We start from the raw sequence: 26,684 nt of genomic DNA, 5'->3' as shown, positions 1-26,684 counted from the left end.
ACGCAATTTCACTACCAAAGGACTACCCTAAGAGAACTCACTAAAGATGGTTATTCCTGGGCCAAGGTAACCAATTATTTAACCCAAACTTCTCTAGAAAACTTTTAGTTTAATCGTGAAACAAATTGTAATTAAATCCTGGCGTTGAAAATCCTCACAGTCGAATTCACTTAAACTCTAGGACATTAACAAAGACAACACAATTTCAATACGAAATACATAGAATTTTGTTTTAAGATTAAATTTCGATTTTTGGTTGACAATTACATCCTAATTGATGCCTTTTCTAACATATGAATTTTCTTTCTTTTTTTTTTTGCAGGAAACCGCTGTCACACCCTTTAGGTCCTTTTTTTATAAGAAAATTAAATTCTAAGGGCTACCTTGTGCTCCACCTTGAATGTGCGGCAACTAGTATTGCCTACACATAAATTTCCCCAATCTAACACACAGGTATTGCAATGACTATCAATTTGTGGGAAAGGCTGACACAACCGGCACTTCTATTCGTTTCTTGGTACAAAGGATGAGGCTTCTCGTTAAGTTGCTGCCACAACCATAGTTGATATATAAAAGAACAACACACAACGGTCTTTTCATCTAAAATTGGCTGCACAAACAATATTAATTTATTTCGAAACTTTGAAGATCAAGCCGGCACTCAATGGCGGTTACTGCACAACTACTAAAGCTCTTTTCTGCATACAGCCTTTTATAGGGCAGTGAATTTTCCACCATTTTCCTCAACTTTCCACGACATTTTGGGTAACATACACATCAACGAATCACCATTATTTTGTTTGCATCTACACTGACGATACTACCCTCACTAAATGGCTGACGACTACCCGCGTTAATAAAAACAGCATTAAATTTCCCACTGAACAATATCTTATTTCGATTTGATATGGCAACGCTTGTCGTTTTCCACAAAGGGATCCAACATTATTATTAATTTTCTATCTTTTACACCATAACCATAGCGGGAATTCTGCTCTGGGTATGTATTTACTCCAATCCCAAAAAATATTAATTGTTATAATGAGAATAATATTTTTTTTCAGCTCTGGTGCGCCGCCACCATTTTGAATATCGCCGCCTTTGAGTGACTCGTCCACGCAACAAAACATCGAACATTGCTGAGGATATTTCGCAAGGGGCGATGTGCGTGATGCTAAATTCATAACGTGGGGAACTCCCACACCCTGGAGTCTCCAAGCCGGGCATGGATTCCCTGGTATAAACATTCCAATACCCCTCAAAGTTCGATGAAAAACGGTAAATTTCATATTGCGTTAGTAGTGTAGTTTACACATACTACGCTGTCGGTATATACGACAGCGAACCCTATCCATATTAATAAACGCGAACATCTCTTCATGAATGGATGGAAAAGAAGAAGAATTGTTTTCATCCCTACGTTACTTTCGATTGATCGACCCCTATTTTACTTTATGCCAAAAATATTTATTGATTCATTGTTTTCTTGCAATATTTTCCTGCAGAGACTTTTGGTCATTTATTGGTTGGGCACGTAGAAACTTTTATTTATTGAAGTCATGAACATCCACCATGTCTGTCCACGGAAACACACAAAAGTTTTCCTTATTTTTTTTTTGCCATTAATGATTGGATTTGCTGCCGTATGGTTGTTTTACCAACAACAATTCATTATATTGGGCAAATGTGACAACAGGATAAATACTTCAATTAATTTGATTGGTATATCTATTTAATGTTTTTGTTTCTCTATTTAGGTAAATATTACCGGCTTCCGCAATCATTATACTTGGTGTCCAGGTTAAAGGCATGCTGGCCACGTTGCTTTACATCAATATATCCTGACAGCAACAAGTTTGACCGTGGCATCACGATATATTTTTGGTGGTACTTAGCTAGTACTCTGCTAGTTTGTTGTGGTTTGTTTCGTGTTGTACAATATGCATCTGTTTATTTCCTAATGCCCTTTTGATTTTCATTGTAGCTCACTATTAGTTATTATTACGGTGATACCGCCGTGGACACGATCTTTTTTTTTTGGAGGAGAACAGAAGATGTACCCCACACAGCCAGAGGCGGTTATTCGGGTAAGTTTTACCTTTGTATATGAAAAGGTTAATGAGACATGGTAAATAAACATTTTACCATTACAACAGGAGTTTGTTAACACTAAGAATTAGGAAAAATCGAAATACTGGCTAAAAAATGTATAGAAGATCAGAGATCTGTACTCTGGATTTTTATTCCCGTGGTTAAGGTCGATTCCTAATTACCTTGTCACATGAATATGTCTTTTTGAGGGAAAAGCTTCGTGGAAATAGTTACAACCTGCCTGGATTGATATCTGTGAGAAAGTGAGAAAATTACAAGATTTTTTTCGGAATTATACATTTCACACCTCGACACTGGATGACAACAACTCTGTGGGATTTCTATCTTTATTATTGGTAATAGTTGGGACTTTTACGTAGTTTGAATGTGACTTTTGCACCCGCCACTTTGGTCTAACTTCCCAGGCCGTGATGGCATAGTTCCGACCCCGTATGGGGTCCCCATATGGGAAGCCATTTATGTGGTTTTGGTCTAGCTACATGGCTCAAAATCTGTAGCCTAGTTAGAATTCACAACTACCTAACATTTTACAATTTTGCTATAGTAAGACAGCTCCTCAGCGGATGGCCTTAGCTTTTTAAATCCTTTACATGACAAGTCCCTCATGACTTGCATTGCATATCCTCAACTTCAAACATATTGTTTCCCACGGGTTTAACTGTCCTACATTTCAGATATTTCCTGCAAAATTTTGAATTGATGTTCTTTCCAAAATCACTTAAAATATGGTTCCGTCTAAAGACCTCCTGTCCAGGTAAAAATTGTACTACCCGCTGATTATAGTGTTTGGCACTGCTTCATATGCATGGTGCAGGTTTTTTGCTATTCTTTCCCTAATGAGCTCCAACCTTTTCTTCCGATTTAAGTCATTTATTGCGTGGTCACATAGTGACTTTAATTTCCTTGCCAGTTTAAAATCACTGCCGTTGGTGTATATTTCATATCCAAAAAGTGCGAAAAAGGGTGTTACACCAGTGGCTGTGTAGCCCATTATCTGTATGAATGGTCTCGGGAACTCCGAATTTTCTAAATATCTCTTGTACAAAAAATTGAACGAAATTAGATGTGGTAGCTTCTTCTATGGCTTTTAGAAACACAAATTTGGAAAAGTGGTCAAAAAATATAAATATATAACTATTGCCTGATTTTGATCGTGGATATTTCCCTAAAAAATCCATATAAAGTTTTTGAAATGGGCGGTTCAGCGTGTTAGCTATACCGCCATGAGCTGAGGTTACCTCACCATGTGCCTTTTCGATTAACAAATGGGTTAAATTTTTTGGGACCCAAAGTTTCCAAGGCATTTCAACAGAATTCAATTCAGTTTCTGGTTTTGTGCGTTTGAAAATGTAACCGTTTTCTATTTTTATATCAGGCAATTTATGTTGTTTTTGATAGAAACGGCGGTTCCTAAAAAGCTTCTCACATCCTTTCTTGGAATTTTTAGATTTCTAATCGCTCGTATTTTGTCAGGATCGGGTTTTAGGACCCCGCCTCCGATTATAAAACCTAAGTACCTAAACTCTTTAAAACAGATCATATTCTTGGTGAGGCCCATCGTCAGATTCGCACTCCTTGTTCAAATAATTTCAAATGAGTTTCGAAATTTTCTGATATAACCAAATATATGAATACGTTTGATTTAAGTCGGACCGATATGACCTTATGCATAAGTCGGCATAGACGTTGTGCGGCATTACACAAGCCGAATGGCATTATTCTGAATTGATAGAGCGGACTCTTCCTCGACTCTTCATCCAGCTATATCTGCTAAAAGGCATTTTTAAATCTTTAAATCTCCTCTACTTATGAATACCGTCTGATCAATTCTACTTAGTATCCCGTCGATATTTTGTAATGGATACGCGTCTTTAATGGTTACAGCGTTTAACTTACGCGCATCCAAACAAAATCGGTTCTTCCAGGGTTACCTAACGATGGTTGTCCTATTGTTCCACTCACGTTCACTCTCTTCTATTACTTTCAGCTCTATCATCTTATCAAATTCTTCATAAACAATTTGATGCATAGCTCGTGAAATGCGGTAATGTTTATCCTTAATTGGATTTGTACCCTCCACTGGCTAATAGTGTGTTTTTCAACACCAAGACCCATTTTTTTTTGAAACGCAGGAAATTTTTCCATCACTCGATTAAGTTTTTTCTGCATAAGGTCTTGGATCGGACGTTTCATTGTATTTTCGAACTGATTCGGTTACCATATTCTTCACAAGTTGGTTTTCTCTTTTTCGTTGCCTAAGTTTTTGAATTCTAGCTAATTTCTTATAATCGTTTTTGAATTTTTTGAACGTTTTTGTATTGTTGTCAGCAATCTCACTATTATGATCGATCTCAGAGTCGCCTTCCACTTCCCCAAATGTTATATTTTTGACAATTTCATAATTGGATTTTCGGATTTCAAGTGGAAGGTAGTGTCGAATAGAAATGTATTCATTGCTGTTTATGTTGGTGCTTGCTGGTTTATCGTTGCGGGCTTGTCTCCCGAACATGATCTCCCCGCCTACGATATGTTCCTCTGGCCGTTTCCTGACATGCACCTAGGGCAACTTGTTGCCACGGTATTGGGTTGGTCATATCGGTAGCAAAACAACGATCTTTGTGAGGATAAACTGTCCATAAACCTTTGACCTCTTTTTCTACAGTTCCAACAGATTGGATCGGTTTTTAGTTCTGACACATCCTGAACTTGTTCATCCTCATAGTAATTTATGTTATAATCATTATTATCAGTATTTAGTTCGTTTACCCTAACGTGCCGGTTCGGAGGAGGAGGCATGTATCTTGTTTAACGTTTTAATCATGTCCTTTCTGCTAAGATACACTCCATCCTGAGCTGTTCCATAGATCTGATGTTCATTGGGTAAATCATCTTAAAAATTTGTCCCTTTAAATTTCTTTTTACGATCTGAATCAGCTCTCCTTCCGATATCGGTTGAACCATGGTACAATGAATTCAAGGTAGGGCAGAACTACCATATGATTTAATTTTTTTTATTTTTCTGGCTTAATATGTCAACTTCATTTGCTTATGTGTGTGTCTTCTTTTCAATAAAAAATTGTTCAGAAAATATTCAAATTCGGGTGTTTTCAAAATGCTTATTGCAACGAATGCATCGACAAAATCTACAGTTTTTGTCGCGAAATAAACCATAAGGGATATATTGAACATGATATTGAAAAGAAATTTTGACCATTCATTCAGTTTTCGTGGTTTTAAATTATTTATTCAAAATCAATGCAACAAGTTGTTGCTTTTTTATTGTTTTGATAGCAATTCTGACATTACAAGCCAAACAGGTAGACCTCTATACTTGCAATTTTTTCAAAGTTGACCTACCTTCTCTTCATTGTACCATGGGTTGAACTAACCTGGATCTCAAAGTATTTATGGATTGGAAAAAGTTATCGATATCTTCCCCTGGTTTAAATTTTCTGTCGACTATCTCGCTCATGACTTCAAAATTCGATCGAGTCGTACTGTACCGTCGATATAGGGCATCTTTTAAAGAAGGCCAATCCATCACTATACCGGTATTGATTTGTAACCAGTACCACTCATAAGCGCTGCCAGCGAGTAAAGACTGGAACTCGCAAAGATTTCTTCCCATGACACCTTGTATTGTTTCTTTAGGTATTCGAGTCAAAACACGAAGTCTTCAACAGACATGCCAAACGGATTGCCATCAAATTTAAGCTTGAATTTCTCCACTTTACTTGGTCTATCCAAATTGGGACCGGGAGTTGCAAATTCGATTGCATCTCTGGTTGTCTGTTGGGTTCGATTATGGGAGGTGGATTTGGAAACGAAAAAGGGACGTTGTTAGGTTGATTGTTCGGATCGTTCGTACCAGTTACCCCGGCATCTACAATTTCCCTTAAAACATTGTTAATATCGTCATTAGCTGGCGTGGAACTATTAGAAGAACTAGTTGGGTTACCATTAGGGAGCATATTATAAGTATTAGAATTGGGGTTAGAGGTTGCGTTGATAGTCTGAGACATATCAATTACGGATTTGGATTTACCATATTGCCAATCTTATCCTTTTTCCTATATTTCGGCAATGTTTGCCCCGATATTCTGCTAACATCAACTGACGCAGTGCGGTTTCTTTTGATTCTACCAATAATTGAATGAAAACTTTGAATTCTTTTACATTCACCAATAATATTGTGTTAATAAAAATAATAAAAAGGAATAAAATTATACGTTGCAAAAAAAAATAAAAAATAATATATATCTATATAAGGTTATAAAAAAACTAGTCACAAAACAAAAACATTTTAAACAAAACAATTTCCAACACATAGGGGTTCTCCTAGATTTTTTTAAAGAATGTCCTTTCGGTTATCAAAACAGTTAAAGACGAACACTAATAAAGCACATGTATTTAATATTTCTTTCGACTTTGTCTTTACGGCAATTTCCCTTCTGTCCCGAAAAAAGATCTAGTAAATGGGAACACAGCCAGAATCTGCTTTTATTCAAACGCATATTGTCCATTTACCTTCGTCGAAAATGTTACCTATTGCAGCTACTTAATGGAACCAAAACACAAAAGACAGGCCATTCACAATACGTACATTGTTACACATAAGACGAATAAGTTATTGCATTGACCGTTTTTAATATTATGGAAGTATTATACTAAATATCCTATTTTACCTTAAAACTAATGTTGCACATTAATCTGTTTTCAACAACAAAAAGAACATGGCTCAATATCGGTCAGGTCTAAGAATATTGCTACAATACTTACTACTATGACTTTTCAATATGGTCTATTTTATTGCACGTAGGTGGTATAGCACAAAAAATATCATAATCTCGGTTCTAAATGAACCTATATTATTTAAAGTTTGGGCACCATCTGTTACAATTCTCGATGTTGCGGCGCTAGAATGAACCATCCGACTTGCTCGCGGCAAGTCCATGTCTAACAACTCAGGGCGAACTACCCAAAAAATTTACAAACGAACTGCTTTGATGTCTTTATTACCACATTCGCCCGCCCTTCCATGGTCTCCAAATTTCCATATTTAAATTTACTGGAAACCCCACAAGACACACACAATCATCTCATCACCTTACCTCAAGGGTAACCCCCCCTTACAAACAGATCACCACATATTTATTTTACTAATCAAACATTGAAAACATTTATCAATAAAAGGTTTCTTAAAACTAATTTTGTTTCTGTTTTGTCTAATATTTCTCTCTTTTAATGTAATATGTAACACCAGTTTAGCGAGAAAAGTACTATGATGTTTTTCAAGAATTCTTCCTAAAAAGGTTACTAGAGAGTCTATTGGTTTTTATTCACGCAATTTCACTACCAAAGGACTACCCTAAGAGAACTCACTTAAGATGGTTATTCCTGGGCCAAGGTAACCAATTATTTAACCCAAACTTCTCTAGAAAACTTTTAGTTTAATCGTGAAACAAATTGTAATTAAATCCTGGCGTTGAAAATCCTCACAGTCGAATTCACTCAAACTCTAGGACATTAACAAAGACAACACAATTTCAATACGAAATACATAGAATTTTGTTTTAAGGTTAAATTTCGATTTTTGGTTGACAATTACATCCTAATTGATGCCTTTTCTAACATATGAATTTTCTTTCTTTTTTTTTGCAGGAAACCGCTGTCACCCTTTAGGTCCTTTTTTTATAAGAAAATTAAATTCTAAGGGCTACCTTGTGCTCCACCTTGAATGTGCGGCAACTGGTATTGTCTACACATAAATTTCCCCAATCTAACACACAGATATTGCAATGACTGTCAATTTGTGGGAAAGGCTGACACTACCGGCACTTCTATTCGTTTCTTGGTACAAAGGGTGAGGCTTCTCGTTAAGTTGCTGCCACAACCACAGTTGAAATACTGGGCAAAAGGCAAATGCACTGGCCCCACTTTTGCGATATTTGAGGCCAGTGATGTTGGTGATTTTGTTCGGGAAATTCTATGGCAACAAAGACTTTGTAAGTTATACTCATTAATTTTCCCCATGGTTGATATAACTTACTTTGGTCGTTATTTCCACAAAATAAATATAAAAGAACAACACACAACGGTCTTTTCATCTAAAATTGGCTGTACAAACAATACTAATTTATTTCGAAACATTGAAGATCAAAGGGATCCAACATTATTTTTAATTTTCTATCTGGTTTTCTTTTACACCATAAACATAGCTGGAATTCTGCTCTGGGTATGTATTTACTCCAATCCCAAAAAATATTTATTGCTATTATAATGAGAATAATATTATTTTTCATCTCTGGTGCGCCGCCTTTAAGTGACTCGTCCACGCAACATGTTTTTTTCAAATATAAGTAGATTTATATATGTTTTCTTATACGACGTCATTCGGATATTATTATAATATGCGTTTTTCAACAATTTTTACAAATTTAAATAATTTTTCACTCAACATTTTCAATTCCAAAATTGGTTTGTCCCAGCAGCTGTGCCAATGCGTCTACCTATATTCTCCTACCATGTATGGTACAATGAATCAAGGTGGGCACTGCTACCAATCTTTGCTTAACTTGTCAAAATAACTTCTGCATGTGTGTGTTCTTTTCAGTTACATAAGAACTTTTGAGAAAATATTCAAATTCAGTTGTAATCAAAACGCGTATTACAAGATATATATCATGGTAGAAGAATATAGGTAGACGCGTCGACACAGATGCTGGGACAATGAACTGTCAAACCATTTTTGGAATTGAAAATGTTGAATGAAAAGTTATTTAAATTTGTAAAAATTGTTGAAAAACCCCAACTATAATAGCCTCCGAATGAGGTAGTATAAGAAAACATATAAAATTCTACTTATATTTGAAAAAACATTTAAATTTTTTTGACATATCAATGCTCCCAAGCGTTCATGCATCTACCTGTATTCTTCTGCCATGGTATCTATGGACAAAATGTACTCTCTTTATAGCGATATAAATCTTTAGAGAAATATAGAACATGATATTGCTTTGATAGAAATTCTGACATCACTTTCCAACTTAACCTACCTTGTCTTCATTGTACCATTGTATTGTAATGTCAGAATTACTATTAAAACAAATGCAACAAGTTTTTTATCATCAAATAAGCAACACTTGTTGCATTCATTTTTAATATATAAACAAACAAATAAAAAGACATTAAGTTCGGCTAGCCCGAACCCCCTTCGTTGGGTAAAGAAAACATTTTTATGCAAAAATTATACCAAATTTCACACAAATCGTTTGGAAAATGTGGCTTCAATCGTCAAAATACCAAATATCCCATGGCTCAAAAAATGTTACTCAAATTCAAAGAAACTATGAAAATACAACTCTGTGCCAAATAGATTTAAAAACATGCAACAATTGTTTTTTTTCTCACTTGTCTTTAAACATGAAATAATTTTAAATTATTTTCTTTTTTATTGCAAACAATACACACACTTATACAAGCTGTGTATATGTTTTGACAGAATAGGGTAACCACATAAAAGTAGGTTCTACCCATGGCATAATTGCAGAAGGACAATGCTACCCCATAAATACAATTATTTTCTTTTTGTGCCCTTATTCTGTCAAAACATATAAACATTTTGTGTATGTGTGTGTATAGTTTTGAATAAAAAATACAATAATTTGAAATTATTTCAAATTTGGTTGCAAAATAAATCCATATTTCGAAGTAAATTTGTGTTAAAACTGTATTGCCCTACTATTTTAAATAACCCCGAAATTGCATTCTTGTTTCGCGACTTTTTCGCAACATAAGAATTTTGTTAAAAGTCCATTTGACACTATCAGGTATGTCAAAAGAATGATTTCGGTACAAAAGTGATTTTAATTTCGTATTAAGGTTCTTCAGAAAATATAAATCGCAACATTTTTGTTGCTATATCTCTTTTTTCTTCAAACAAAAATTGTTCACATGTGAAAACCAAACAATGTGGCATTACGAATAATAAACTGAAGCAAAGAGAAAAAAACAAAAAAAAAAAAAAGAACACTCAAAAAAATTGTACAAAAATGTAATTATTTTAAAATATGTGAAATATGTTTTGTGGAATGCTGTTTAATCATTAATTCATATTTTAGGGGCTGGCACAGGAATTCGGTACTAGAATTGGTTGTTATAGATTTTATGAAGAACCACCAGGACCTAGAGATATGTCAAAGGTGATCGAGTGGTTGCTGAAACAAGTTGGTCCCAGCTTACCAAAATTCCTCGGCACCACCCACCAAAGATTCAAATGGGTGGAAAGACATGGTCAGACTGGACATACGTTAAAAAATTGTGTCACAATAAAAAGTAAAATGCAAAAACTGGTGGTGGTCGTTTCAACAAAATATGTGCTCAGTGACATTGAGGAATAAAATACAATGTTGCTTTTTGCACAAAAAAAACTCTTTTAAACAGAATATTTGCACTTATACATGTTTCTAATAATGTGTTTTGTTTTGAATCCTCATTCATTCGTTCTTTCATTCCCCTAATTTTGCCATTTTGAATATATAATGTTACCATATTTAAACTGAATTTGTAGTTCACCAAATCGTACGAAATCTGAAGAAGCTAAAACAATAATGAACGATTTTGAATAACAAAAACAAAACCATTTCGATACGGTTTTGTGACATGCCTGTATAAGACTCCAGCACAGAGTTGCATTTTTCTAGTTTCTTTGAAGTTGAGCAACCTTATTGAGCCATGATTGTATCCATGGTAGAAGAATACAGGTAGTCGCATGGACACAGCTGCTGGGATAAAGAACTGTCAAACTGATTTTAGAATTGAAAATTTTGAATAAAAAATTATTGAAAAAATTGTTGAAAATGCATATTATAACAACCTCCGTCTGGGTTGTATAAGGAAACAGTTAAAAATGTACTTATTTTTGATAAAACATTTTAAAATTTTTGACATATCAATGTTTCTAAGCACTGATGCATCTACCAATATTCTTTTACCATGATTGTATCCATGGTCGAATGAAGAAGGTAAAGTCATGCAATCATATATTTACATTTTCTTGTCAAATTTATTCGTTTCAAAAAATTTTATTGGGTGTGTCTGGTTACCCTAAAATTTGTAACAATTGTTACAAATTGTTACTGGAAATCGTCTGTTAACCCGAAAGTTCTACAAAAGAGAGCGGTCGGAGGGAGAAATTTTGACAGTTCTTTTAATGGGAGTTTGCAAATATTTGATGGACAAATTTCGTCTTGCAAACACTTGCAACTCTTCTTCTTCACATTGAATCAGATGTTTTCTATTGTTTGTTTATTTCCATTTGTGTTTTTAATTTGAAAATATTTTTTTGTAATTAGCAAACCTGATTGTTTTTGGAGAACAACTTTACAAAATGGGAAAAACGTGAATATTAATATGCAATAAGAAAATAAAATACTATTTCCAACATTTTTAGACAACCGCCATTAGCAACACGTTTAAAGAATTCCGGGGAATACATCAAACCTATCTTTCTTTTATTGCTCATATTTAATTTTATTGCTAATTTCCCTTTTATCTTCTATATATATAAAAATCAATTGTTGTTTGTTGGTAACGGAATCAGTTGAAAACGGCTGGACCGATTTGCATAATTTTTTGTACAAACGTTCGTCATACCCCGAGTTAGGTGTTTAAAGACAAAAATATTGACCACGCCTCCTTTTACGCCCACTATTACGATTTATCTAAAATCTTTATATTTGCCAAAATAGTGAAGATATCGGTTTGAGAATTATTACACGAGATGCTGTTGGCTTTCCATCCAACCCTAAATACTTATTTAGGGGCTGAGGAACGCGCCTACTTTTAAATCTATCTCTCTATATGTAAAAGAAAGTTGTGTTAGTTACTACTCTTATAACATAAAGACCGCCGGTCTGATTTTAACGATTTAGACAAATTCGGAATTGCCTCTTGGCAGAAAAGAATAAAATCCAAAAAAAAATCGCGTAAAAATGTGAAATTTGAACATTTTCATTTTGACTTTTAAAATGTACAATAGTAATGTTTTATATTGCATATTTTTTTCCATTTTGACTTACTATTTTCGAAAAAAAAAAAAAATAGCGAACCAGTTGAAGATTCTTTTTCTTTTTTTCTATATTGAAGTGTACATTTTTTTATTGGTTTGAATTTGATTGAAAATGAGGGCGCAATAAGATGTTAAATGCTTTCTACTCCAGGACCTACATCGTGCTTCAGCTGGAAGATGCGGACACATTTAAACAAGCAAAAATGACCGAAGAAGCGTTATGGCGTTAATTTCAAAAAGTGGACCTGCTTCTTTCATATGACAATAAATTGTCAAATGAGAACACAAAATGCAAAATACATTGGGACTGCAATCAGTCAAATACCGACTATAAAGAACGCAAAATAGAAATTCTACCTAAACATTCAAGATACCTTTAATCGCTTTGGCAGGCCATGATATGGATCATAACCCCTGATAACGGAACAACCCGATTTCAAGTATATTCTACATTTTAACCATATTTTTCGTACTAATTTTAGCTTATGTTGATAATTTAAGTAGAAACCATATTTGCAAAAAATTATCACGTTTTGGTATCACCATCATATGATTTAAGGTATTTTCGGGGTCTTGGTCACTTTTTTCATTTTTTTGGCCCTTATTTGACATCTTTGTTTCTAAGGGAGAAGAAAACCTCTTCTTATAAAATTTTTATTTTTCGGAAAAGGGCGCATCTTAGTCTTGAGGCTACCTGGGGTAAAAAACCCTGGGGTAGAAAATCATCTTACAGATAATTATCCTCATAGGAATTTATTTAAGTATAGTCCCCACATTAGCATACCCCCAAGTCCAGTTTCCCAACCAATGTGTGGTCAGAAAAGAAAATTTGGTATTCTATTGAATTTGTAACCCCCAAGAGAATATTGGTTGGGAACGTAGATTTGGGATGTACGTCTATATGAAATAAACTCCGAAATGTCAATCTGCGACTCATTCAGTCGGAAATTGTGGCAGAAACATGAAAAAAATACGAAATTATAAAGTAACTTTATTAGATCTCCGCCGCACAATTTAAATGACAAACAATTAATGCCCATCTTACTGTAATCGGAGCAAAAGAGTAATTTTTTTGGCTATTCTGACAACATTCTGCCTTCAAGTATGAGGTGGACAAAACTGAATACCACGCAGTACGGTATTTTAAACGTTGGAAATACAAATTTCAAATTATAGCTCATTTGAATGCTTTTTACAATATCAAAAATTGAGCTGAATTTTCACATGGGGCTATTATAGATGTTCTTTATCATATAGGTATTTAACACTCAAATTAAAGCCTATAGCTGAAAAATAAGATCAGGCTATTCAAAATATCTAAAACCGACGGTAATTATAATTTTTGCCATGAATATAATTTATATTTAGTCATGGAGTCATTACTCATAATCAAGTCATTACTTATAATCAAAATTGGAGTAATTATAATGGCGTCATTACTTATAATCAAAATTGTGCCGCCTACATAAGTCAGATCTGTGATTTATTATGCTTTAAAGACTAAAAGTACGGGCCTGCAACGCGGACCGGGCCAGCTAGTTATATATAAAATTTGTAAGTTGGTGGTGCTTTCTTTCTTTTAATTCTTTTAATGGGGGACAAATTGGTTTGTTTTGACAAAATAGCTGATTAGTTGCAAGCTTCCGCAGGAATACTGTTTACTTTTTGTATTTTCCTTGCAAAAGAGAATAAAACTACCTTACTCTCTCAGAAAGAAGTTGCTGGACAATGCCTGCAGGAAAAGTAACCAGACACACCTATTGTCAAAATTTATATTTACAAATCCATTGTATAACCACGCATCAGAGATGGAAACCATGTTTTCGTCGCAGTGAAATTTGACAATGTAAATTGCAGAAAATGCAGGGAAGGATATACTTACTAGAAATGAATTTACCTTCTTAATTTTGCCATGATAGTATCATAATCTTAATTTTATTATACCAGGGGATCTATGACGAATATGTAGAGGTCTTACAAACGGAATGATAAATTTAACATACATTCCCTTCCAAGGTGGAGTGTATAAAAACGCGAAAATTTAATAAAGGTCTACATTTCTTTTTATACCCTCCACTATACTATGGAGGGTATATTAATTTTGTCATTCCGTTTGTAGCTCCTCGAAATATTCATGTCAGACCCAACAAAGTATATACATTCTTGATCAGCGTAAAATTCTAAGACGAGTTAGCCATGTCCGTCTGTCTGTCTGTGTGTCTGTCTGTCTGTCTGTTGTAATCACGCTATCTTTCGAACAAATTGAGATAGAAGGCTAAAATTTTGCACACATGTATTTTTTCCCAGTAGGCAGGTTAAGTTCGTAAATGGGCCATGTAGGTCCAAGTTATCATATAGCCCCCATATAACGGTACCTCCCGATATTCGGTATTTTGATGATTTTGGCGACACTATTCACCGGAATTATTTCAAATTAGGCATTTGAAGTTTGCAATAGATGCTACAGCCTAAGACAGAAAATTATTTGTGCAGGTCCACGTCTTCCTGTAGCCCCCATACAACGGTACCCCCCGATATTCGGTTTTTTGATGATTTTAGCGACATTGTTTACCGGAATCGTTTCAAATTTGGTATTTGAAGTTCGTAATGGATACTACATCCTAAATCAAAAAATGAGCCATGTAGGTCCACGTCTTCATGTAGCCCCCATATAACGTTACCCCCCGATATTCGGTATTTTGACGATTTTAGCTACATTATAAACAGATTTTTCTTCAAGTTTCGCATTTAAATATTGTAATAATTTATGACAAAAGTTGCCTATGCAGGCCCACGTCGTCGTATAAGCATTCGGTATTTTTAAGATTTTAACAGAATTTTTAACGGGTTTTATTTTTTGGAAATTGCCAAATTTGTCCCAAATGGTGGAGGGTATTAAAAGTTCGGCCCTTACAGCTTTTTTACTTGTTTTATTATTATATTATTTTCGCAACAATGTTCATATGTATGGTAGAGTAATACAGGTAATAGCAAGAGTTTTTGTACAAAAAACGTAGCAACAACCACATACAAATTTGTTTTTGTACGCAATATAGTTGTCAGAGATATATGCCCAAAAATGACAACAAAACAATTAATTTTCAATAAATTACTTCAATTTCAATAATATACATTTTTGGAATTTGGGTTATTAAATTGAAAATGCCGAAGAATAGTTCCTCAATTATATAATTTAGATGCTTTTATATATTTCCCTGTATGTATTCTCTTTAGATGTGGGTCCAAATCTCTCAGCACTTCAAGCAATCGCTAGAAAGTCGTGGAAAAACAACATCACTTTCAAATTGAAACCAAACTTCATATAAACATAAAGTATACTACATTTTTCAATTTTAGGAAACCTGAAATATACGACTTTATTACTTAATGTGGAGTCGCCTTTACCGCGAATAAAACTTCCGCACCATCGGCGTTGGCGTTAAGCAAAGTATAACAGCGTTATTATCCCTTATTAGGGAAAAAAGTAATTAATGTGACATTTTATATCAAAAAGAAATGGAATTAAATCATAAAATATCTAATCGAATTTGACACTTATGGTACAATAAGGAGGTAGAACAGCTTCGTAAACTACAAACTACAGACCTGAGGCTATGCCCGCTTCCTGACAGACCCATTCAAAGTTATATACAACAAGTTGTTTTATACTTTTTTTTTTCACATTTTTCCTTCTTTTTAAAATGAGTTAAATAGTGCGTATGTGTGTATTTCATTCATTTCAGATTTTTTCTAAAAAATATTATCCAAACTTGCAAATTTTTCAATTTCATGGCTAAGCTGTTTAATAGCTTTAGTGCGCGAGCCGCAATGTAGGTATCTTCCAATCATTGCTGTTGAAAATATTTTGTTTTCATTTTGATGTCGGGCACACTTAAAAATATTGTAATCAGCTGGTAGCTCTATCTTACCTTTTTGTTGTACCATGGTATTACTATAGAGTCAATAAATGACGTGGCCAGTTCTTATCACATAGATATTTCTTTGTTCATTTTTTATAATTGGGTGGATCCCCTCCATAACAAGGAAAAGCTTTTGTACACCGTATTGCCAGACGTTAGCACAAACCGAAATATCTGCTTTCCTATTGTTGGTGACTAAACTTTTTGTTGGTTACTTTGTTGTTTTTATTTTATGTAAACAAAACGGTATACATATGTATTTTGTCGCCTATATAATCGCCATACGGTAAATTGTAGCTTTACACCAACAATGTTTGAACTCACTTCCAACATTATAATCTACTTCTCCGAGATTACCATAACGATCATAATTACAATACCGATCACGATAACAATATATATTATGTGACAAAAAAAGTATTTTCCATAAATATATTTCATTGCGTTTATTTGGTTGTTAAGGATATGTCAACGGGTGGAACATGTTCAATTTGTGCCGATATATTAGGTTCCGATGACATATGCAGCACTATATGTGGCCTCATATATCACTTCGAGTGCCTGTAAAATTGGCTCCAGAGGTAGGTAAAGATTATGCAACAATAAGATATTTAAACAATTTCTTCTTCAAGGTTCAACAGGTGCCCTTTGTGCAAACGGGATAACCCGCAACCACATCGCATTTATTTGGACATCGAAGCTTTGGGAGGACTGACTTCAAGTAATGAAATATATGAAGTTATAATTAAGAATGTTCAGCCAAATTAAACAGATCCGATGTCAACCATGATATTAATTGTTGTTATGCAAATTCCTACAACTGAAGCGACATATGCACTTCACGTGTCGTTTAAGAAGGCTCTGAATAAGGATATATTTTTGAGGAACAAATATAAATTAAAAAGGTGTCAACATACTTCAAACATGCGTTTATATGAATCACTGAATAGAAAACAAAATAAACTCTTCACTTATAGCCACAAGTTGAAAGAAAAAGGTTACAACATATTTTTGTGAGGAATAAACAATATTTGTGAAAAAGAAAAAAACGTTCACCACAAAATGCAATCGTCTCAACAGAACAGGTTGACCAGCGATTTACTCCACAGGTACCAGTAAGAAGACCAATGTAGTATATCCGAGAGAACAGAATGCAAATGCGATAATCTAAAAAATATATAAGTAATTATTTGATTTGTACATACGCAATATACCATAAATAAATAAAGCAATAATATACAATATTATTATCAATGGTTAGTCATAATCATTTTTTCACAATGCTTGAGAAACTCTTATGCCAGCGTTACCTAAAATTCAACATTGACAATTGAACAATTTATTCAATGTTGTACAACAAACGTAAAAACAACCAAATGCCACATCTACGTAATACAAGTGTCAGAGTTTTATGTCCAAAAATGTAAACAAAACAATTAATTTTAAATAAAATACTTTAATTTATCCAAATCTCTTAACACTTTAAGCAATCGCTAGAAAATCGTGGAAAAAGCAACGTCCTCCTCAAATTGAAAATAACTGCATATATATACAAAGTATTCTACATTTTGGGAAACGTGAAAAATACGATTATATTACCCTATACGAACACGTGGACCTGCACAGACAGATTTGAAACAATTCCGATGAAAAATGTCGCTAAAATCATCAAAATACCGAATATAGGGAGGTTCCGTTATATGGGGGCTATATGAAAACGTGGACCTACATGACCCATTTAGGAACCTAACCTGCCTACTCGCAAAATAAATATGTGTGCAAAATTTTAGCCATCTATCTCAATTCGTTCGAAATATGGCGTGATTACAACAATCAGACCGTCAGACGGACATCGGGACATTGGGTCAGACACGAGTATTTCGAGGAGTTACAAACGGAATGGCAAATTTAATATATCCTCCATAGTATGGTGGAGGGCATAAAAGTGTATACCTATTATATCAAGAAATGGAATTATATCACAAAACGTCATATGGAATTTAACACTTGTTTTACTATAGAGGCAAATCAGCTGGGGTTTGCTGTTATCTGTAATTACTATACCATGGTGTTGAAAATAGAAATGAATTATCGAAAAAATGTAAATGTTTGTAATTTGAGAATATTACAGTGGGTTGAATTTAATGAAGTATCTATTTTTAATATGGACCCGACTAATTTTAGATATGGACCTGACGTATTTGGGTAATACGGAAGTACAAAACATTTTACCATAGTGCTGAAGTTGAATATCTTTGTACACAACGTCGAATTTTAGGTAACGCTGAGAATTTTTAAAATTATTATTAGTTGTATAATTATTTCTTCCATGGAATTGAAGTTATACAACTAATAAAGTACGAACAATTTCGTACCTCAGGCAAAATTTTCGAAAAGTCGAAGAGCTTTTACTAAACTAGAGTTGCTCCTAACTCTAGCTTCAAAAGTGATTCCTGCAAAATGATATCGCGAAGATGCACTGTTTGCAAACTATTGAATTGTCTAACATACCCTGCATTCTACCATAATGTTGTTCCTGCTTAACTTTACGGAGATTTGCAAATCCCCTCAATAACAAAACGGTCTGGCAGGGCTACTTCCAATTTGAGAAATAAAGCTTTTTAAATTCAATTGCAGCGACGCTCTATGAACATACTATCTTAGTTGTTGGAATTTAAGTGAGTGGCGATATATTGTGATTTGTGTTCTTTGGATTTAAATGGGAGCACAAAGTATGACCCACCCAACAACAAAAATTACAAAATCAAGAAGATAGTGTGAAATAAATAAATTGTGAAAAGTTAACATTGTAAAAAGTTAATATTTCATTCGTTGTTATTTATTTGAGCAGCTTGCAAACAAAGAAAATGGCCGGGCTCAACTTGGTATGTCCCATCTGCACGGATGAATTTCAAATGCAGGATGATGTGTATAGCACCAACTGCGGTCACCTCTACCATTTCAGCTGCATGCAGCAATGGAGAAGCCGGTAAGTAGTCCCCAGATTTAAAATACACACGAAGTTATACTGATACTTATGCTAAATATAGGTCAACCATTTGCCCTCAGTGTCGGCATCAGAATCCTTCCACACATAAAATATTCCTACTTGGCAATTCGACACCCACTCCATCTCCCCCTAAAGAACATTTAGAGGACTTGAAGATGAAATTGGAATCCAGTATCGATAAAATAAATGAATTGCAATCCCAACTTGATCTGACTGAGGTAAATTTCCTTCATATGCAAGAGCAGTTTACCAAAGAACGAGAAATAAAACAAAGCATTGAACGAAAACTGGCAGAATACAAAAACAACGACGACAACTTTTTGAGTCTACATGCTCAGTATTCAGAATCAGAGGAGCGTATAAAAGTACTGCTGGAAGAAAATGATCGCTTAGCGGTGGATATTAGATGCAAATCAGATGAGATCGAATCCAAAAATGTCGAAATTTGTATGTTGAAAAAGCAGATGGATACCGCACTTCAAGTTTACCAAGTCGACAATGGTAATGGGAGTTCTCGTATTAAATTTCTAGAACAGCAAAATGATCTTTTATCGAAAGAACTCGCTCGGAAAACTAAAGAAATGTTGGAACAGAAAGATAAAAATCCCGCATCGTCAGAAATAGTCGTAAAATCATTAAAGCAGAAACTACAGCTTATCACAGAACAACTGGAAAAAGAAATTACTACAAGCACACAGCTTGCTATAGATAAAATAAATTTACAAAGTCAAATTCAACGTATGCAACTGCAATCGAACAATAACGAGCAGACCACCAATACACCACAAAAACTGCGAACGGGTACTAAAAAGAAGGAACCCAATACAGACAGGCTTGACATTACTTCGACTGTTCCAGCGAGTGAAGAGTGCGTTCAGGATAACGAACCGAATAGTGGTGTGGTGCTTCAAAAATTTCCCTATAGAGAAATTCGATATCCTTTGGAAGAATTAATAGTATCAATTGGATCAAAAATGAATATACATCTACAAGCAGAGGATGTTTTAAGAGTGAGGATTTTAGATAAATTTACACCAAAAAAATTGCCTACAACTGTTTGCATTCATGTAGTTTTTAGAAAAAACAGTCTAAAGCATTGTTTTATTGCTCAACAACAGTTGTTGAGACCTTTCTTCGGAGGTATCGCCATAAAGGAATTCGTTGATCGAGAAATACATGCGCTATTCTTGTATGCTATAAGAAACCTACGTGGTGTAGCCTTTGATACGATTACAATAAGTAATAATGTAGTTACAGCAAAAAAGAAATCACAGGACGAGAATGGTGTAGTTATTAATAGCAGAGAACAAGTTAATGAACTGCGCAATAAGGCATTACAGCTATCAAATAAGAACGTGCAAAATCAAATTTCTGATAAAATAGTTATCGATGAAAACTATTACAAGATTAACGCTATAAAGCTGGATAGCAGAGAACAAGTTAATGAACTGCGCAATAAGGCATTACAGCTATCAAATAAGAACGTGCAAAATCGAATTTCTGATAAAATAGTTATCGATGAAAACTATTACAAGATTAACGTATAAAGCTGGATTGTTTTTCTTTTTTGTAATTTTCTATTAAAAACATATATACATATATATATATGTATATATATAAATATGTATATATATATATATATATATATATATATATATATATATGTTTATATATATATATATATATATATATATATATATATATATATATATATATATATATATATATATACATATTTATATATATACATATATATATATATATATATATATATATATATATATATATATATATATAGTTAGTGTGTTAGTGTTAGTTACTACGCTTATAACTCAAGAACCGCTGGTCAGATTTTAACGATTCAAATTCGAAATTGTCTCTTACCGGAAAAAGATATAATCCAAAAATTTGGTATGTACAATAGCTATTTTTATTTTCCATGATTTTTTTTTTTTTAATTGGCTTCCTATTTTCGAATGTACATTTTTAGTGTTTATATATATATATATATATATATATATATATATATATATATATATATATATATATATATATATATATATAGTTGTGTTAGTTACTACGCTTATAACTCAAGAACCGCTGGTCAGATTTTAACGATTCAGACAAATTCGAAATTGTCTCTTACCGGAAAAAGATATAATCCAAAAATTTGGTATGTACAATAGCTATTTTTTATTTTCCATGATTTTTTTTTTTTAATTGGCTTCCTATTTTCGAATGTACATGTTTAGTGTTTTTTTTCTTTTTGAATTCTAATATAATGTGTAGTATTTTTCGGGTAGTATAAAGCGACAACGGACAAAACTGTTGTTTTACTGATTTTATGTATTTATTGGGTAAGTGGAAATATACGTGTTATTCAGAAGAGGATAAAATATGAAAAAAATAATAGCGTGTTCCAGCGGTTTTTTCAATTTGGTTAACTTCTTTGATAATGGAAATTGTTTACATTGAATTGTAGTACCGAATTTAATAAAAAAACGATAGGGGTCATATCAAAACATGGATCTAATCCTTTCATTTAGCAGTAATACGCCCAATGAGAATCCAAAATTCAAATTCATTGGAACTGCAATCAGTAAAATGCCGAATAAAAAGAGGAATTCATTATGCGGATTATACAAAATTGTACATCAAATCGAAAATTTAGTAAGAGAATAAATGATATACTGAGAAAAATTATACTGAAACCTTCAAGTTATTTAATTCGTAGGTACCATTAAACGGGAGTGTGTGCGCAATAGCGTTGTGAAACAATCTGGGGCGTTGGGAAATTCTAAGTGAATAGTATTCAGTTAGTAGATCAAAATCCTGAAAGGGTTTAGGGTTCCCAGGCCAAACTTTTTAAGGTCCATTATATATCCGTAACCAAACACAAAGGACCTCAAATATTTTTCTCTAAACTTCTCAAAATTTGCGATAGAAAAGAGAAAATTCGAAAAAAATTCAAAAATTGGGAAAAAAATTAAGAAAAATTTTTTAATGGAATCGAATTTCAAAATGATAGCCAATTCGAAATGGTCTCTTGGCAGAAAAAGATAAAATCCAAAAATATCAAGGAAAAAATTGTTATTTTTTAATTTTGAATGAAAGATATTCGAATGAAAGAAATTAGCGCACAATACGATGTTAAATACTGATCATTCCTGACAGGAATTAACATCTCAGGACCTACATCGTGCTTCTACTGTAAGATGCGAACTCCTAAACCTTCTTCTTTCATTTGGTAATAATCCGTCTAATGAGGACTAAAAATGCAAAATTCTTTGGGACGGATGTCAATGAAAGGGTCACTGCAATATGCGGACTAAACAAAATAGTAGATCAAATTAGAACTTTAGTAGCAAAAGTAATTATATACTCCGGAAAATTCTTCCACAACCTTCAATATACTTTAAATCGCTGGTACAAGTATACGGGGGACTATGCGCAATAGGGAGTAATTACACTATGCAAGAGACAATATAGCTGTGGGTAAATTCTAAATGAAAAGTATTCGGTTAGTAGATCAAAATCCCTAAAGGGGTTTACTATTTCATTATCGTTATCCTGAACGCACCCTTCAGTCGCTGTAACAGTCGAAGTAATGTCAAGCATGTCTGTATTGGGTTCCTTCTTTTTTGTACCCATTCGCAGTTTTTGTGGTGTATTGATGGTCTGCTTGTCCATGTTTCGAACGAATTGAGATAGAAGGCTAAAATTTTGCACACATAGTTCCTAAAAAGTTCCTAAATGGGTCATGTAGGTCCACGTTTTCATATAGCCCCCATATAACAGAAGCTCCCGATATTCGGTATTTTTATGAATTTAGCGGTATTTTTCATTAAAAATTAATTGTTTTGTTTATATTTTTGGACATAAAACTCTGACACTTGTATTACGTAGATGTGGTATGTGGTTGTTTTTACGTTTGTTGTACAACAACATTGTAATAAATAATTAATTATATATTTTTTCAGATTATCGCATTTGCATTCTGTTCTCTCGGTTGTACTCGCACTGTCCTTTCATATACTACATTGGTCGTCCTTACTGATACCTGTGGAGTAAATCGCATCTGTGTGTGATCCACACAGTTGGTTTTGTATTATATAGCTGGTCAACCTGTTCTGTTGAGACGATTGCATTTTGTGGTGAACGTTTTTTTCTTTTTCACAAATATTGTTTATTCCTCACAAAAATATGTTGTAACCTTTTTCTTTCAACTTGTGGCTATAAGTGAAGAGTTTATTTTGTTTTCTATTCAGTGATTCATATAAACGCATGTTTGAAGTATGTTGACACCTTTTTAATTTATATTTGTTCCTCAAAAATATATCCTTATTCAGAGCCTTCTTAAACGACACGTGAAGTGCATATGTCGCTTCAGTTGTAGGAATTTGCATAACAACAATTAATATCATGGTTGACATCGGATCTGTTTAATTTGGCTGAACATTCTTAATTATAACTTCATATATTTCATTACTTGAAGTCAGTCCTCCCAAAGCTTCGATGTCCAAATAAATGCGATGTGGTTGCGGGTTATCCCGTTTGCACAAAGGGCACCTGTTGAACCTTGAAGAAGAAATTGTTTAAATATCTTATTGTTGCATAATCTTTACCTACCTCTGGAGCCAATTTTACAGGCACTCGAAGTGATATATGAGGCCACATATAGTGCTGCATATGTCATCGGAACCTAATATATCGGCACAAATTGAACATGTTCCACCCGTTGACATATCCTTAACAACCAAATAAACGCAATGAAATATATTTATGGAAAATACTTTTTTTGTCACATAATATATATTGTTATCGTGATCGGTATTGTAATTATGATCGTTATGGTAATCTCGGAGAAGTAGATTATAATGTTGGAAGTGAGTTCAAACATTGTTGGTGTAAAGCTACAATTTACCGTATGGCGATTATATAGGCGACAAAATACATATGTATACCGTTTTGTTTACATAAAATAAAAACAACAAAGTAACCAACAAAAAGTTTAGTCACCAACAATAGGAAAGCAGATATTTCGGTTTGTGCTAACGTCTGGCAATACGGTGTACAAAAGCTTTTCCTTGTTATGGAGGGGATCCACCCAATTATAAAAAATGAACAAAGAATTATCTATGTGATAAGAACTGGCCACGTCATTTATTGACTCTATAGTAATACTAGTGTCAAATTCGTTTTGATATTTTATTATTTAAATGAAATGATTTAAAGCATCCAAATTACCCAAATTCCAAAAATGTATATTTTATTGAAAATTAATTGTTTTGTTGTCATTTTGAGCATATATCTCCGACAACTACATTGCGTACAAAAAACAAATGTGTATGTGGTTGTCGCTACGTTTGTTATACAAAAACTCTTGTTGTTACCTGTATTAATCTACCATACATATGAATGTTGTTGCGAAAATACTCAAATTCGGTTGTAACCAAAATGCGTATTACAACGTATATACGTACAAAAGTTAAGGTGCAAGTACATGAAAAGCTTGAAGTTATGGCTAGGCAAATTAATGTCAATTTATAATGGAAAACGATGGCAGGAGTTTTGGACATTTTTTCCATTGTTAGGTCTTTATTTGGCATCTTTGTTTCTAAGGGGGTAGAAAACTTCTTCTCATGAAATTTTCAATTTTCGGAGTAGGGTCCATCTTGGTCTTGACCATATTCATCAATTGATTTGATTTGTCTAAAAAATTTCGGCTACTTTGGGGTAGAGAATCATTATTACAGATAATTGTCCGTATAGGCATTAATTCGAGTATAGTTCCTACATTAGTGTACCTCCAAGTCCACTTTCCCAAACAATTTGTTGTCAGAAAAGAAAGTTTTGTATTGTATTGAATTTGTAACCCCGAAGAGAATATTGGTTGGGAACGTAGATTTGGGATGTACATCTATATGACATAAATTTCAAAATGTCAAACGCATTCAGTCGAAAATTGTGGCAGAAACATGAAAAAAATTATGTATATATATATAACAACTAGCTGACCCTGTCCGCGTTGCCGGCCCGTAGTTTTAGTCTATTATGCATATTTGTCAAAGCATAATTATTCAAAGATATGACTGTTATAAGTGTTCATGTACTGGTCGATTAATTTTTAGTTTTTAGTCAAATGAGCAGTAATTTGGAATTTACTGTATTTTGTACACCTCATAATTGAGGGCTGAATGATTTAAGAATAGCCAAAGTTAATTACTTTTTTAAACCCATTAACACCTCAGATTGTGCATTAGAGTCCTCATAAGTCCGCCAAAAGGTGGACTTGAGGGGGTACTATTACATGGAGAAAATTCTAAAATTTGTAGATATGTTGACATTTTTGTGTACGATTTTCACCACCCCAAAATACACATTTTTAGCCAAATCCTTTGAAATATAGTAAAATCAGGCCTACATTGAAAACTTTCTTCACTCCTTATAATTCAAGATGACAAATAGAGGCCAAATCGAAAATATAGCAGAACAACACAGCATGTCAAACTGAAAAAAATTCACGTGATTTAAATAAGTAAAAATAATTTTATCCATCTCATAATTGAGGGCAGACTGATTTCAGGATAGTCAAATATAATTACTATTTTACTCCCATTACCGTAAGAAGAGAACTAATTTTATTTGTCATTTAAATTGTAAATTGGAGACGCCATAAAGTCCATATTTTTCATCATAGTAGAATTCAATTAAGATTCAACAAATATTCGGTCCCGTGATACTTTCTTATATTTGTAATTTGTTCATGTTTTCACAATTTATTTCATATAGATGTACATCCCAAATCTACGTTCCCAACCAATATTCTCTTGGGGGTTACAAATTCAATAGAATACAAAATTTTCTCTTCTGACCACACATTAGATGTGAAAGTGGACTTGGGATACTCCAATGTGGGGACTTTACATGAATAAATTTCTATCTGTACGATGGTTCCTTACGCCAGGGTAGCATAAATACATTTTTTTAGTGGTCAAGACCAATATGGGCCCTACTCCGAGAATTTTCTACTCCCTTAGAAACAAAGATGCCAAATAAGGGCCAAAAATAGAAGAAAATGACGAAGACTCTCATTGGACGGATTATTGTCACATGAAAGAAGTAGGTCCTCGCTTTAAAATGAGCCCCATTAGGTTTTTCGGTAATTTTTGTTTGTGTAAATGTATTCGCATCTTCCAGCTGAACCACGATGTAGGCTCTGGAGTTGAAAGGTAGATGTCAGTTACAATCGTATTTCGCACTTATTTCATTTTTTTTGGTGAAAAGTTGTATATAGTGAAAAATTATTCTTTATTTCGTTCACAAAAAATCCACTGAATTCAATATGATAATACAAATTGAAAAAAAAAAAAAAATGACAAAAGAATAATAACAAATTGAAAAAATCTTCAACTTGTTCGCTGAGTTTTTACAACAACTGTTTAAAGATCCTTACAAAGTTTGTCAATAAAATGTACTTTTATTTTAAAATTCAATTCCATTGGAAATTTTTTTCGATATTTTCCCGTTTTGAGAATTGTTGCAATGAGATCTCTTTTTTCGTGTTTTTTTT

The 26,684-nt window shown here is 33.5% G+C and overlaps 1 protein-coding gene and 1 long non-coding RNA gene across 7 annotated transcripts; one reads left to right on the top strand and one right to left on the bottom strand.

The window, feature by feature from the left end:
- The first annotated feature begins 306 nt into the window (after positions 1 to 306).
- LOC109611981 (E3 ubiquitin-protein ligase trul-1-like) lies at positions 307 to 20,713 on the top strand. Of its 6 annotated transcripts, XM_059118558.1 has the most exons (6): positions 1,354 to 1,919; positions 1,985 to 2,087; positions 7,774 to 8,117; positions 8,331 to 8,347; positions 18,953 to 19,090; positions 19,152 to 20,711. In XM_059118558.1, exons 3-6 carry the CDS (start codon positions 8,073 to 8,075, stop codon positions 20,656 to 20,658), a joined length of 1,707 nt encoding a protein of 568 aa, XP_058974541.1. In that variant the 5' UTR covers positions 1,354 to 1,919; positions 1,985 to 2,087; positions 7,774 to 8,072; the 3' UTR covers positions 20,659 to 20,711. The 6 variants fall into 6 exon arrangements, with proteins under 6 accessions (XP_058974539.1, XP_058974538.1, XP_058974541.1 ...); XM_059118556.1 differs by lacking the exons at positions 1,985 to 2,087; positions 7,774 to 8,117; positions 8,331 to 8,347 and adding exons at positions 307 to 1,000; positions 1,065 to 1,278 and having other exon boundaries at positions 1,758 to 1,887; positions 19,152 to 20,712; XM_059118555.1 differs by lacking the exons at positions 1,985 to 2,087; positions 7,774 to 8,117; positions 8,331 to 8,347 and having other exon boundaries at positions 1,342 to 1,530; positions 1,758 to 1,887; positions 19,152 to 20,713.
- Positions 20,714 to 23,338: 2,625 nt separating this feature from the next.
- On the bottom strand, positions 23,339 to 25,456 carry LOC109611979 (uncharacterized). The gene is made up of 2 exons (XR_002194228.2): positions 23,741 to 25,456; positions 23,339 to 23,689 (listed from the first exon to the last, which is right to left on the bottom strand). It is a non-coding gene; the product is annotated as an uncharacterized LOC109611979 (long non-coding RNA).
- Between the last annotated feature and the right edge of the window lie 1,228 nt (positions 25,457 to 26,684).

The sequence above is a fragment of the Musca domestica genome, unplaced genomic scaffold, assembly GCF_030504385.1.
Source record: "Musca domestica strain aabys unplaced genomic scaffold, Musca_domestica.polishedcontigs.V.1.1 13, whole genome shotgun sequence".
Taxonomy (NCBI): domain Eukaryota; kingdom Metazoa; phylum Arthropoda; class Insecta; order Diptera; family Muscidae; genus Musca; species Musca domestica.
The sequence above is the reverse complement of the archived record's forward strand: the minus strand, read 5'-3'. Positions and strand labels throughout refer to the sequence as shown.

What these genes read in the sequence shown, in the direction of transcription:
- LOC109611981 (XM_059118555.1), top strand. Translation starts at nt 1,380, where the DNA reads ATGAATGGATGGAAAAGAAGAAGAATTGTTTTCATCCCTACGTTACTT. An exon ending in TTTGGTCATTTATTGGTTGG is followed by an intron (nt 1,531 to 1,757) that starts GCACGTAGAAAC and finishes TTCTCTATTTAG; the next exon opens with GTAAATATTACCGGCTTCCG. An exon ending in ATCACGATATATTTTTGGTG is followed by an intron (nt 1,888 to 18,952) that starts GTACTTAGCTAG and finishes TTATTTGAGCAG; the next exon opens with CTTGCAAACAAAGAAAATGG.